Source organism: Mustela lutreola, chromosome 6, assembly GCF_030435805.1.
Source record: "Mustela lutreola isolate mMusLut2 chromosome 6, mMusLut2.pri, whole genome shotgun sequence".
NCBI lineage: Eukaryota > Metazoa > Chordata > Mammalia > Carnivora > Mustelidae > Mustela > Mustela lutreola.
In genome coordinates, this window is record NC_081295.1 from 72,627,486 (window position 1) to 72,643,189 (window position 15,704).

Consider the following 15,704-nt stretch of genomic DNA (forward strand, 5'->3'; position numbering starts at 1 on the left):
CGCGCCCGTCCTCTGCGGTCCCGCTACACGGCTCACCAAACACTCGCATCTCAGACTCCCATTTCTGCAACAGGGTAGCCAGCGGCGCGGGTCCCCTTTCCCGCCCGCTCCCTCGAGCGGCGGCGGGCGGCGAACAAAGGCGGCGAGAGGCGCGGGGCGCGCGGCCGCGGCTGGCGCGCGTCTCTCCGGCAGGAGGCGGCGGCGCCGCGCCCGAGCCTGCATTCCTCAGAAGCTCCCGGAGCCCGCGGGGCGACGTCACCCCCGGCTCCGCCCCCGTCCCTCCCCGAGCAAAGTAACTCTTGACTAACAGGAGCAGCCTCCGCTGAGCATGGAGAGCTGCCGCCGCAGCCGGCCGGCGACGCGGGCGACGCTTGCGCCCCTGAGGTAGTTTGGGGACCGCGAAGAAGGAAAAAGTGCCGGCGGGCGGCGGCGGACTTCCCGCCCTCATCCCGCGAGGCCCGGCCGGCACCTCGGTAGTGGATTTCGCGGCGATTCTCCCGGCAGCTCTTTGCAAAGCTGCTTGAAACTTCTCCCAAAGTCGACATGGATACGGCGGCGGCGGCGCTGCCTGTTTTTGTGGCGCTCTTGCTTCTCTCCCCTCGGTCTCCCCTGGGGTCGGCCCAAGGCCAGTTCTCCGCAGGTGAGTGGCCCGGAAGGTGGGCGTGGGAGCGGGAAGGGTTTCTGAATGCCGGACGAATGCCCCCGGCCGGGGGCTCGCGGGGGCTGAAGCCGTCTCTTCGCCGGGGCCGGGGGGGGGGTAGTGGGGGTGGGCAAGGATTCGGGGGAAGCTTTGGCGGCCCGGACGGGGGCACCGGGCAGAGGGAGCGATGTCCCCAGAGTTTGTGGTAGGTGGGACGCGGGGCACCGGGCTGGGCGCCACTTGGCGCAGGTAACTTTCATCCCCGCGACCCATTGTTCCTCTCGGAGACTCGCTCGGGGCCAAGGCTGGCAGAGCTGTCCGGGAGTGTGGGGAGACATTGCTTTTCTTGGGAAACTGGTAGCCTCCGCGTCCAGCGCACGCTGCACCACGCCGGGGAAGAGAGAAGGAAAAAGTAGTTAACGACTCTGGGGACCGGCTACTCTTTTGCTCCTGGTGTGGGCTTGTTGCTGTCTGCCTCCAGAGCGTTTAAGGAAAAAAAAAAAAAAAAAAAAAAAAAAAAGGATACCCCCCCACCCCGCAAGCCATTGTCAGAAATGTGGAGACTGGAAGGGACTGACCTCCGCGCGCTTTGCCAGGTGCTTTTTGTCCCGGGAATAACCTCCCTTGACTATTGTCTAACTACTTCCCCGTCCCTCCCCCAGTCCCTTTCTCCTCCCCCAGCGTTGGCGGCTCCTGGTTTTGCCCTGTGGGTTAGGGCGCTGCGTGGAGTACGTTCCGTGTGTGTGCTGGCGGAGCCTGTAAGATATTTTGAAATATGGTTCTGAGGACCCACACCGAGCCGTCCTGGGCAGCGAGGTCTGGGTGCCGGACTGGGGAAGCCGGACCCTGGCTGTGGCAACCACTCCTCCAGCGGAGGCACGGCGAAGCTGGCGCGGTGATCCCCGGAGCCCGCCTCGATGCTGGGGGCTGCGAGCGACAATCGGCTGAGCCCAAAGGGAGGGATGTGGTGTGGTCTTGCAGTTGGCTCTTTGGGTTTTTGGTAAAGCCACTCAGAGAAGTCCGTGGAACCCCGTCTCTCCCAGTCCCGTCCTCTACGCTTCCAGTTTTGTTATCTTTTCTGTTAGTTGCTTCTTTCGTTCTCTCCTCTGGGGGCTCTGAAGTTTCACCTGGTGGATGCTGGGGAGCGGGCTCCCGGGCGCTTGTCTGCCGCTCACCGGTCCTGACAACTTTTCTGGCCAGTTCACCCAACTCAGCTTGGCTGGCAAGCGCATTGGCTGCCCTGGGTCTTGGTGCAGATGGAGACACATTGGTGGCCGAGGGGTGACGGAGAAGACCCGGCAAGTGACAGCCGCGCTCTTGGCTGAGGCCGCAGAATGGGGAGAACGAACTTACTTTGCGCTTGTCAGATTCTCTCCGTGTTGTGGCTGCCCTGCTTCCTGGAAATAAACTCAGATTGTTGTGATCCGGAGTAATGTTTATTTCCCTTACACCCTCCCCACCCCCCCACCTCTCCCGGAGAACGCTGTAAAAGGAGTTAGACCACAGATTCAGGTGGCAGTCTGTGTTGTGCACTAAGGCATATTATGAAATGCAGCATGTAGAGGAAAAGCTGTGTATATTGGTGATGTATGCAGACGGCAGATCTATGCAGTGAATGATCCGATGGCTTAATTTAATTCTTTCTGGAGTAAGCATTACTGCTGAATGCATCTCTGACATATAATGCTGGTTGGTATTGGAACCATGCTTGATGGAAGTCATTATATGCAGGCAAGTTAGACTGGGTATTGATTTCTGCACAGTGTTTGTCACTGCATTGAGAGCCTACGCTTCAAAAGGCATGTAGTTTGTTAATTGAAAGTTTGGATTCTACCAGTTGCATGATTAGATTTACATGTATTCCAGAGTTGCAACTACTAATGTATCAACTGCTGATGGATACATTTTCAGCAGTAAAGAAACTTTTGTATTTCTCCTTTTAAATGTTATTGACCTTTTAGTAAATACTAAACTCCTTCCAACAGAATGTACAGATGAGCTTTTTTGAACCCTGGAGTTTAGGTATCTCTAGTGAACAATTGTGTTCTTAGATACCCAGTTCTAAGTAATTTTACCAAATATGCCTGGCTTTGCTTTAGTAACAAAGCAAAACATTTGACTTTATGTTACGTTTAAGTAAGAGAATGTGCAGTCCTAATAAATGCACTTCTTGTAGGACTGTATCTCAAAAAATTTGCCATTCGGGATTTACATATATGCCCAGAAATGAATGCTTTTTATTCCTCCTATTTAAAGTCAGATTGTGAATCTGCTTTTCATCATGAATTAAAAGTTTGTCTTGTAAACATTTTCGTGTTCTGCTTATCCATTTGATATTCTACTGTCATCAGATTTTATGACAGTCAGATTTGTTGTAAATACATAGATTCAGAGATTGAAGGTGTATACTTTCTTGCTGTTTTTTACTCTTAGATTCTACTTTAATGAACTGTTATTTCTTTTGAGAAATTTGAATAAAAAGCTTTAAAAGTCTAAAACAAATATATATTCAGAATTTTTAAATATCCTATTAAGTAGGTCTTTTAAACCACATCCATTAAGGCCAATTATTAATTTTAGATATTATCATGTGGTTTCTAATGAAGTACACTTCAAACGCAAATTTTGAAATATTGATTGTTGGATATGTCATTTACTCATCCATTGTGCTTTCTTTAAACCACAAATTTAATAATATTTTTATCAGTGTGACTTTTTCCTTAGCTTTTGGAATGAAAGTGTAAAAATGCTACATGTTGCATGGTGAGCCTCTTTAAAACCAGAACAGCCTGTAAATACCAATTTATGTTATTTTATCCCAATCTTTCACTTAAAATGATACAATGTCATATCTGGGGAAACTGAGGCATAGAAGCACAAAGATGCACTGATATTCATGGGATTATGTAGCTGTTATCTCTTCATATTATAATGTAAGACAGTATTCTGTCCTGGGACTCAGAATCCTGACAAAACCAGTCACACAGAAGTTACTTGGAAACTCAGCTTTCTCATCTGTAAAATGGAGATAATAATATCTGACCTTTCTACCTGGTTTTTATGAGGGTGGTATGAAATAATTTATGTGAACTGGCACTATAAGTTGTAAAGTATTATGCAGCTCTCTGGGTTGTAGGCGTCATACATTAAGGTAACTAAGTGCCTTGGCTTTAGTCTCCTTTGCTTGTTCCCACACTTGCCTAGTAAGGATGGGCTGTTTAGGAGTGTGTGTGTGTGTGTGTGTGTGTGTGTATGTGTGTGTATGTTTCCTCTGCCAGTCATTCATTTTAATCATTATTAAACATAAATATCCTGTTGGCCAGAATATGATTTTATCAGTATAGTGAGAGAAATTATTCTTTTATTTTTTTTTGGCTTATCTCATGTAAATTGTTATTTGAGCTAATCTGTGGAAAAGTCATTATTAACATTCCTAGTGTTCTAGCAATAGAAAAAAAATATTTTTAGTCATTTGTTTAGCTGTTTGTTCAACTGTTGGTTGTTCAGATTTTCATCAGAGTATGGAGAAAAAATACGCAGCATTTTAGATGCAGTCTTATCAATGACCTAGAGAGGGACTATTGTGTCTCTAGTATGATGTGAGCCTGGAAATGCAGCTCAGAATCCTCCTCACTTGATCTGGTTCCTGGCATGTCATACTGTAAGTGTGCCCTCAGACTTGATCCCTTCTGACCTTGCAGCTCATCTAAACAATGCCCCTTTCCTGGTGTCTGACTCCGTGATGTCTCTGTATGTGAAGTTAATTCCTCTCATACTTACTACCTACTAGGAAAATATATCAGAAACAGCTTGTTTCAAGGTTTGCTTGCTGATTTTCTGGCTTTGATTGACCAGAATTGCTCAGTTCCTCAGTTCATTAAAACTATAAATTCCAACAGTAGTAATGATATGTAAGTGGACATTTCCAGGACTGCTTTTTCTCTCATTATTCTCCATATATCTGACTGGGCTGATTTTCCTGGATTGCAAGATGTCGTTTTGTGTCTGGCCTACCCAGACGGGAAGAGGCAGGTCTGGCTGCTATGTGGGCTTGGTATGTGTGCTGCTGACAGCTCTTCTCTTTGTATTCATAAATGCGAATTTGAAAAATAAATCAACCCCTCTGCGGCTTTGCCCCTCTCCCACACTCCTTCCCACTCTTTTTTAGCAACAACAAAGCCCGCATGCACATACACATCATAGTCTTTTTGTTCCCGCTAAACATCTTTTGGTGCCGGACATGTTCTTAAAAACTGGAACTATGATTCAACCACTACCCAGAGCGAATGCCAGTTTTCCCATCAAATCTCATATTTCTACCTGTGATGGTTTACTATACATTTTTATGGCCTTTAAAAAGCATTTAATTCGTGTGTTATGGTCCTATATAGAGAACCTGTGTTGTTGCCTACCAATACTTTTGAAGTGCCATGATCTAGGTCCGCTCAAGGTGTATTAAAAACAGTGTAAGTCATGCTAAATATGGATGTACTTCTCAGAGGCATGGAAAATGCTGTCCTCATCTGCCCTGTACTATTCCCATTTCCTCTACTTGCTCTTCATGGAGGGCAGGAAGAGGATTGCTGCACAACTGGGAGCAGGAAACATCTAGAGAGTTTACAGATTGTTCTTAAAGACAAAACAAAGAACACCAGGATTCTGTGTGTGTGTGTGTGCGCGCGCGCGCGCCTGTGTGGGCGTGCGTTTGATCTTTTATTTACTTTTCTAAAGAAGGAAAAAAGCACCTTATTTTTGATTTGTTTATTGGAGTCAGCCTTTGCCTTCATCCAAACACATTCATTTCTTATTCTGTAGATGTAAAAATTTCCCTCTGTGTATTCCTCTCAGACTTTATCCTTTGATCATATGTATTTGTTTTGTGTTCCTTTATCAAATGGTGTTTCTCTTTCCCTAAAAAGGTTATAATTGCTTTTGAACATGACTTATTTTTTCACCAAAACTCATGCTGTTTGTCACAGGTTACTGAACAATGATATCTTCCCAGTTCATGATGTCTTAAACTAGTATTTGATGACAAAGTCAGTCAGTCTGTCCATCAGGCTAATTTTAATTTTAATTGAAGGCAGAAATAAAGTTGTAAATTCATGAAATGATATTTTAATGTCTCAGAGTGTTTGTGCCTAGGTATCTCTGAATGGAAGAGAGACTTTCTTCTTTGAGGATGGGGACAGGACAAATTTGAGGACCACATTGCCTGTTATTTTGAGAATCGTGAGATAAGCATACAACTATACTTTGGAAAATGGAAAAAATGGAAAAAAAAACATGTTTGAATCTTTGATGATCAGTGAGAACTCTGGAGGTAGATTGTAAACTTTAGGTTGTGTTTTTATGAGCAGTGCTCGTAAAGAAACTTCATTCCACACGCAAGTTTTTCTTAGTTCCACGAAGATTCTGTTGAGAGAGGATTATTTTCCTGAAGTATTCTTAGGGGAATTCTTTTGTATTTAATATTTTAGTAATAAAAACTGAACGTACGTAATTCAAATTAGTTTTGTGAGGTTTTGCAGAATGTTGAGGTTCTGGGAAAACAGTGGCCGGGGTAGAAGATCGTATCGATCCTGTCGTGGAACGTTGCCATTTCACCACTCTACTCTGCTTGGAGTTTTTTGGCATTCTCATCTGTGTGTTGATAATCCATAAAAATTACAAGTGGCTTATTTTGTCACTTACAATTGTTTTAGGAGCAAATTAAGTAGTCTTGAATGAAATAATCCATGTTTCCACTTTATATGATTGTAGAGCTCTGTTAATAAAAATGATGAGCAGGGCAGTGCTGGCAGAATTTTTCTACAGGTTAGTCATTCTAAGATTTATCTTCTTAAGAGGAATGCAGATAGAAATAAGGCCCAATAAAAGAGTGTCTGGATGAATTATAATTTGCATTTATTTTTCTGGGAAAGCTGAAAAATAAAAGAATGTATTTTGTAGATACACACACACACACATCTTAATAGTGATAGAACTTCATTGTCCAGAGGTTCAGATGAGAAGGAAGCTAAGGACACCTACAGATGGAATCGAACTCCTGTACTCATATTTTGGAAAGAGTATTGAAAACAGATAATTACTTTGCCTATTTCATCGATGAAAAAACTGAAGTGGAAAAACAAACTATATAGTTTATAATATATTGTACTATACTTTTAATGAGAAAATAATAAACCTTCCTCTGGATTGGTATCTATTTATATATACTTACTAGTGCGGCCTGCTCCTTACCAGCTGCTTGCCAAAGGCCGATTCTCCAAACCCTATCCAGAGCAGCAGCTGACCAGCTACAGAAGTTCCCCTAATCCTTGTTGGGTGGTGGGCTGACCTAGCAGCTGATTCCTATGGCCACAACTCCTCGATGTGATTCGCCTTAGGTCATTCAACAAATTCAAGAGTAGAGAGGAAGCCTTTCTTGTACCCTCACAGCCCACCTCGGGATTAGTGGCTGACTGCCTCATGGTCAGTGGATTCATTAATTCCAAGTGCCCTAGAATTTTGCTGCTTGAATTGTGGTCCATGCACCAGCAACGTCAGTCTTGGGAACTTGTGATGATCTTGTGGTCACTTATCAGAGCTCTTCTCAGAGCTATTGACTCAGAATCTGCACTTTATTTATTTATTTATTTTTTAAAAGATTTTATTTATTTATTTGACAGAGAGAGATCACAGTAGACAAAGAGGCAGGCAGAGAGAGAGAGAGAGGGAAGCAGGCTCCCTGCCGAGCAGAGAGCCTGATGCGGGACTCGATCCCAGGACCCTGAGATCATGACCCGAGCCGAAGGCAGCGGCTTAACCCACTGAGCCACCCAGGCGCCCCAGAATCTGCATTTTAATAAAATCCCCAGGTGATTTGCTTGAACAGGTAATTTTGTGAAACACTGCTTTAGGACAAAGAAAGCTCAGTTTGAAAAGATTTGTCACATGCACTTTACTGTATAATTTTAAGAGTATTGTGAAGGGATTAATTACAATATGAAACAAATTTCCCTGGAATCATATTTCTGATCAGCATTTTCTTAATTATAATTTAATGCCCTAGACATATCAAAACAACAGAAATACTCACTTTTTTTTAAAAAAAAAGAATACTCAGATGATTTTGGAAGAAGTAGTTTCATAGGAGAATAAAAATAAGGCTAAATGGTTTTGACTGTGAACGTGTTGTGTGAGGAATATTTAAAGGTAAAGATATTATCAAGGAACCAAACATAATATAGGCCAATAATTTTTATTTAGCATATTGATATGTTGATACAGGAAATGATATTCCCTCTGTAGTAATAGTAGAAGCAATTTCTTGTTTTATATTTCTCTTTTTCTTGTAAGAGTAATATAAGGATCTTTGTAATGAGGAGCTCATTTATGGGACAGTCAAATTTAATGAATAGGAGTTAGGTAGAATGCATTAAATATCACTGGTGTTCTTTTTACTATCTTTTGTGCTCATACTTAAGAACCGATTCTTGTCAGTTTTCTCAAGAGAAAAATTATGATGTAATAGACAGTGTACAGTATTCATGTCAAAACACAGTTTTACTCGCATTTTATAGCTTGCTTTAGCATTCTTTTAGAAAATGAATTTTCCCAGAAGACCTAATTGCCTTCTTATTAATGAGGCTGTAAGTGTGTTTTGTTATCCATTTACTATTCTAAACGTGTCTACTTTGGCTGGCTGTTTTAACAGTGAAGTCTCTGATTAAATCACGGCTGCTATATTTGTTTTTGCCATTCACTAGCGATTCAGAATATACTGGCATAATGACATGGTTATGGCAGAGACTATTGAAAAATGAGAAATATAAATTAATGTTAACCCGTAATGGTTGTAGTATGCTATCAGGAGCAGGAGTTTGGGGCAAGTCACAGCAGAATTCTCTGCACATTTGACAGGAAATGAAAGTCTCTTAACCTGTGTTTGAAATACAAACTATATAGTTGCTAGATTCATAAATAAGCTACAAATCAATGATCTCCCCATTTACTTATTCTAGACACTGGCATTTAAGGAAGAAGTTTAGCCGTAGATAGATAAGTGCTTGAATGGAGCTTAGTGATGGAGAAAAACCCAGAAAGGTACTTCCATACATCTTAAAGAGCTTTAGAGTCTGAAGAATCTGACTTGTTACATTTTCAATTTTACTACAAATTCTAGAGCTTTCTCTTTGTACTACTTCTGCTTTTATTCTTGTCAGCAGTAATTAGGTTCATTTATTCTCTCACATGTTGGAGAAGAGCAGTTGGAAAACAACAATAGGGACTACCATGTGTTGAGTGCCGATGACCTGCCAGGCCTCATGGTCAGTGTTTCACCTGAATTTACATCCTTGTGAGAATCCTTGAAGATTGGAATCTTTCCACTTTACAGACTGAGGACTCCAGAGGTTAAGTAATAACTTGCCTCAGGTGACAATGTGAGGAACTACTGGAACCAAAATTCATTATCAAATATATACACATATTGGGGCGCCTGGGTGGCTCACTGGGTTAAGCCGCTGCCTTCGGCTCAGGTCATGATCTCAGGGTCCTGGGATCGAGTCCCGCATCGGGCTCTCTGCTCGGCAGGGAGCCTGCTTCTCTCTCTCTCTCTCTCTCTCTCTCTGCCTGCCTATCCATCTACTTGTGATTTCTCTCTGTCAAATAAATAAATAAAATCTTTTATATATATATATATATATATATATATATATATATATATATATATATATATATATATATACACACACACACATATGTAGCAGTTAGGGTTTTTGTTTTTGTTTTTGTTTTTGTTTTGTTTGTTTTTTTTTGGTTGCAGGCATTTTTGGGGCAGGAAATACAACTCAGATTGTTTACAACAAAAGAGGAATTTATTTTCTCTCCTAACTAATGATTCAGGTATAGCTTGACTTGGAGTTCACATAATTCCACTGGGGTATGACCTCTTTCTGCCCACTCAGCTTCCCTGTGGGGCATTCCAGGAGGTTCATTCTCAGACTCCATATCTAGCATGGTAGCTTTGTCAGCTTCCATACCACGAGATTCTTGGTTCAAGTCTGGTATGAAAATGTATACTTTATGTAGTGATTGCACCTGCAAAGGCCCAGTGAATCAGAGGCTCCCACTGAGGGGAAGTAAGTGCCCTTATTGGCTTAGTTCATAAGAAGTAAAAGCAAAGAAAGTGGGGTGCATCTTTTGAGGGGGAAGAGAGTATATGGTGAGGAAAAGACAGTTGCATCAGATGGTTCCCAGCTCTGGATCCCTAAGTAGTAATGTTAAGAAGACATGGTGGCCTAAGCTGTAGTCTCTAAGGGGAAGAAGGTGGGGGAGGTAGAAATGAAAGAGGTACTTTGCACCTGGCAGTCTTGTGTGCCTTGCAGATCAGCAGTTCATAATTTTCAAAGTGTTCTTTTTTGTTTATCTTCTAAGCCGTGCTTTAAAGTATGAATTTTATTGTTTTCATTATTTTATTTTCTTTGCCTCAGTATTGAATAAATCAACATTAAAAATACACAGAATTTTAAGTGCTGAAAAGGACTTTAGACATTAATGCCCTTTCATTTGATATCACTTGTCCAAAGTCCTACAGCTTGGAAGAACTTAGCTTAAATTCAAATTGTTGTTTTAGGATTTATTTATTTATTTTAGAGAGAAAGAGAGAGCGAGTGCAGTGGGAAGGGCCAGGGTGAGAGGGAGAGAGAGAGAGAATATCGAGCAGACTCCATACTGAGTGCAGAGTCAGTGCATACTGACATGGGGCTTGATCTCAAGACCCTCAGGGGGTGACCTGAACTGAAATCAAGAATTGGATGCTTAACCAACTGAGCCACCCAGGCGCTCCTCAGATTCAACATTTTTATTTGTAGGTCACCATTGTCGCCAACATATACATTGTTTTGCTTAATGGTTATTTATATAGGTGGTTAATTATTTAGAATTTTCTTTAATTATTTTGGTTTGTATTTTAAAGTTCTAAAACAAAGTTTCCAAAAGCAAAGCAGACCTAATGATTGGCTTTAATTAAAATTGTAGTCCAAATATGAGGTGATAATAATTAATATGTCTGTGAATAAAATAGACCATTTTAGATAACTGCTTGGTTTTCAGTTATCGTATATATCCTACATATGTCCATGAATAGGTATTTGCATGCATGCATTCGTTTATTTTTAATAGAAGCCAGAGGGCAAGCTAACCTCTGATAAATGATGCTAATTGACATAGAGAAATAGAACCTAGTTACCCTTCACTTTGGAACCTAATTTTGAAAAAACTCAAGAGGCAAAGGTGAACTTGTTTATAATTTGGATCTTCTCACCTCTGCTGCCTAACTTTCTAACGCATATCTGCCCAACATGGGATATTCAAGAGTTGCTCTATGATAATTAGGGTACTAGATAATGAATGAAATGTAGGGAAGTAGCAGCTGTTTGCCCAGCCTCCCCCACTTACAAGGAAAGATTTATCCAGCCTTTGTTAGATACACACCCATGCTGGTGGCCTAAACCTGAATGTGACTGAAGACCAGGGGCTCAGACGTGGTTGTATTGGTTTAGACCAGAGGATTATCCCCTTCTATGGCTGGTAATGGCCCTACTCTGGCTAGAGCAGCTGGCCTGGCAACATAGGGTGAAGACAGTGGTTGTGGACTAGAGCATGCTTCTTTCTGTGACTGGAGGCTTCTATTCACATACCTTTAAGTGTTATCTTCAATAAGTGACTGAATTACTATTTTTTTCCCCTGGGTATTGCCTGCTTTTTCTGTTACTTTTTTTTTTTAACCCCTTATTTATATTTTTACAAGTGTGATTCCTTGAATGATAAATTTTATAAGTTTGCCTAACAACCTGGTGGGTTGAGGCAGAGTGCTATCCAGGGTTGGCCCATTATTGCCCCTTTATCTAAACTGACATTTAAATACTTAGGTAATATATGAGGTCAAGAGATTGGCAGCGACCAGCTTCAGATAGAGCAAAAGGTTCTTTAGGAAAGCTACTTAAGAGTCCGTTCGGGCTTGCTCTGACCTTGTGCCAGTCTTAATTTTGTTACTTTCTGGCACTGAGATCTGGAGGAAATTCCTTTCTGCTGAATCCTTAATGTCCTTATCATTAAAATAGGAATATTGCAATGAAGAGTGATTGTAATATCTTCTCCAGTTACTCAGTAGGACAATTATGAATAATATTTTCTTTGGTTACTCAATAGGACAATTTTGAAAGGTAAAATTGAAATATATGTGAAAGCATTTTTTAAATTGTAAACTACCATAAAATATAATTTATTTTGGGGGAATAGAAATTTTGATAAATTGTCACAGAAGGCAAAAATAATATGCTGTACAATGGAAATGAAACCAATAGGTGCTTTGTATATTTGCAGTTATACATTGCATATCTGTTTGTATATCTAAGGTTTGGGGAAAGTGGTAAGGAAGTTGGTATGGTTCTTGTGAACACTGAGAGAATTTGTCGTTACGTATCTTACAATGAACCCCCCCAGATTCATTTTCACCCATATACTTATTTTCCCTCTATATAAGTCAACTTTACTCTGATGCTACCAAATAGTATTTGTATTTTCTGCAGATATGTCATTAAAAGTTACATGATTATGGAATATTTTTATTGAAAAAATTTTGACCAAATGTTTTAAGGGCTGTAATCATATACAGCAAGTTTAATGTACAGAATAGTTTTTCCTTTGTGCATTTTCATGAAGAATTAGAAAATCCTTTTGATATCTGAACTGCTGTGCTTGGCTGGTAAGAGCATGATTTAGATAAGGTTTGTATGTCTTTTTTTGGTTGTTGTTGTTCCAGATGTAGGTCTATTCTTTGTTTTTTTAATTATTATTTTTATTATGTTATGTTAGTCATCATCCCGTATATTATTAGCTTTTGATGTAGTGTTCCAAGATTGGTTTGTATGTCTTTATTTATTTATTTAAAGATTTTGTTTATTTATTTGAGAGAGAGCATGAGAGGGAAAAAGGTCAGAGGGAAAAGCAGACTCCCCATGGATGTGGGAGCCTGATGCAGGACTCGATCCTGGGACTCTGGGATCATGACCTGAGCCAAAGGAAGTCGCTTAACCAACTGAGCCACCCATGCGCCCTGTATGTCTTTATTTTAAATTCTTCCACTCCGCATATTTTTGAACATTTGCTAAGTGTCAATGCTGTGTCAGGTCTTGGGTATGCTGGCAAGCAAGCCAGGCGTGGTCCTTGAACTTTGGCAATATATGTGAGTTTTATGACTATTAAGGAGTGGTAATCTTTGCATAGCTTCACATCTAGCGATGCATTGGTGAAGCCTGGGGCTATTCAGTAACTGACCATACCTCTGCCCTGTGGCTTGGCAAATCTCAAAGTGCACGCTGTCTCTCACAATTTGCTGGTTTGCTTTAGATGTTGCCTGGGAGAATCTAGTGTGTCAGCGATCTTTCCATATCCTTGAGTCTACACACAAAAAGCTAGAAGCCTACCAAAAGAGCATTATGCAAAAATTTGCTGCAATGATAATAAAATTCCATCAAGTGGAATTTCCCAAAAGTTGAGTAATCGGAAGTGTAAGCAAGTGTAAACAAGTTGAGCAGAGGAGAGGGCACATTTGTTTTTTTAGAGGCTCACAGTCACTCATTTATTCTCCGTCTGGGAACTTGAGCAGGAAGGTTGTTGGAGGGCAACCTCATCTAGGTTGTATGTAAATGTACATTCCCAGTGTCTGATGCAGAGGTCCTGGTTGGTTGGCTGCAGATTCATATTTGCTGTGACGTACAACTGTTTATTGACTGCCTCACTAGTCTCTGATCAACCTTCTCTCTGCTGCTGCTTCAGGGAAGCTCATTGTCCCAAGGAGTGGGCAGCCCTTGGGGAGGGAGGCCAGAGGCTGGCGGAGAGGGCTGGAGGCCCAGAATCAGTGGGCTGAGATAATCCCCAGACTGTCCCTGCATCTGCATCCTGGAAGAGTCAAATTCAATTCCTAGTGCTTTACTCATTCATTTTGGAGGGGACAACAGTATTGTCATTTAAATATACCTGTTGCTTTACCAGGAAATGGGGATTTTGAACCTCTGTATTAAATGACCTGCAGTGTGTGAATGAAGGAGATAGGTAATTTTGGATATGTACATTTTTCTAAGGAAAAGTAATCCCAAATTCCATAGGCCCAAGCTTCAAAAATTAGAATTTAGAAGATCTATTTTATTTTTAAGTAATCTCTATACTTAACATGGGGCTCAAACCCATAAACCCGAGATCAAGAGTCACATGTTCCACCAACTGAACTAGCCAGGAGCCCCTAGATTTAGAAAACTCATTTTAATTTAGTTGAATCAGTAACATTTTGTGCCCGTTTTACATTTACACGAGGGGGAATGGAATGCTTATCTCCACTTGCAAAATATATAGCATAATGTTTACGATCACAGACTTTGGAACCTGATTGTGCTTGAGTGTGCATTCTGAGTTCCAACATTTTTTTGTTATGGGACCTAACCATGTTCCTTTAGTTTCCACACCACATCTATGAAATGGGATAATATCAGTCACCTACCTGTCTTAGATTTTTTTTTTTTTTTTTTGGGAAGAATATTGAGTTCAAGTGCTTTGAAGAGTGCTGGACACATTAATAAATTATTCACTTCAGCTTGTGTTATCATCATCCTAATGAGTGGACTGAAATAACCCATGTTTGCACAATATCCTATCCCAGTTTGTTATGTTTAAAAATAGCTGTAATGTCTTTTACTTTAAAATAAAACAAGCATCGGGGTGCCTGGGTGGCTCAGTAGTTAAGCGTCTGCCTTTGGCTCAGGTCATCATCCCAGGATCCTGGGATCCAGCCCCACATCAGACTCCCTGCTCTGGGGAAGCCTGCTTCTCCCTCTCCCAGTCCCCCTGCTTGTGTTCCCTCTCTCGCTGTGTCTTTCTCTGTCAAATAAATAAATAAAATCTTAAAAAAAAAAAACAAAAACAAAACAGCAGACAATAGACAACAGGATACCTGAAACAACTCAATCTACTCATCAACAAAGACCAAAACAAACATTGGAAAGAGTATCATCCAATGTTTATGAAAACAAGTGGCAAACTTATACTGATTCCTAAAGAACCAAAATTTTAGGATAAATGACCAATAAACCGAAACAAAAACAAAAAACCATAAATAAACAAAACCCCAAATCTATATATGTAGAGTGAGAGTACCAGAAGCATTAACTTTTGGGTATAAATACCTCAGAAATCTTTGCAAGATGCATTTAGCATTTCTTATCCACGTTGGAGAAGGTGGGAAAATTGGTGCATTCCAGAAACAAGCATGTTTACTGCCTGGACAAATTTAATCTCAGATAAAAATACAAAATTCTAATTTGGGAATACGATTAAAACCAGCATTTGAGCAGGCAGTTGAGCAGTGAAATCTCTGCCACTTATAAGAAGTGTCCATCCCAGTGATACTATTGTCCAATCTAGGACCAGCACTCAGATTTAGAAATGAGATAATAGGTACTAGCAGAAGATAAAGAGATGCCTCTTTAGTTCCTAAAGAATGTTGTTTCTCCAAGGGTTATGGAACGAGAAAAAGGTATCTGTACTGTGCCATTTGCATTTAACACGGGCTGAGTAAATGAATTACTAGAATTTAGAATGTCTATGTCCCTGTGAATTCGAGATAACGTTTTTGTTTTCCTTGCGAAGGTTACTCTTGATATTTAATCTTCTCAGCTCAGGTAGTTTCAGATGCATTTAAACCCCAAGACTTTTTCAGGCCACTGTCAACCGGGAAAAGCCGTTTTAGAATCCTGGCATATGGCCGCAGGGTCTGCCTAAACTTTTGACAATTGTTAGCTCTGTTACAGAGTTGCTCTGCAGCCAGTCATTGTAGAGGAAATCCTCTCTAAACTGCAACAAGGATTTTATATTCCACTCAAGCTTTAGATTTCTTATATTCTCACTTCTTTACTGTACCTCTTCTAGCTTTAATTGAAATAAACCTCCCTTTTCCTTGAATTATACTGATGAAAATGTTTGCTCTCCAGAGATAATTAAAAATTCCTGTCAACTTTCTTATCAG

At 40.9% G+C, this 15,704-nt stretch overlaps 1 protein-coding gene across 5 annotated transcripts in view; it reads left to right on the forward strand.

Moving 5' to 3' along the window:
- The first annotated feature begins 296 nt into the window (after positions 1 to 296).
- PTPRK (protein tyrosine phosphatase receptor type K) overlaps positions 297 to 15,704 on the forward strand; it is a 565,921-nt gene continuing 550,513 nt past the window's right edge. For 3 of the 5 annotated variants that reach the window (XM_059177595.1, XM_059177597.1, XM_059177598.1), the window contains exon 1: positions 298 to 640. In XM_059177595.1, the coding sequence (XP_059033578.1) occupies positions 544 to 640 (97 nt within the window). In that variant the 5' untranslated portion in view covers positions 298 to 543. Of the gene's footprint in view, positions 641 to 15,704 lie in introns of all 5 variants that reach the window. The other 2 variants (XM_059177599.1, XM_059177596.1) reach the window with 1 other exon arrangement.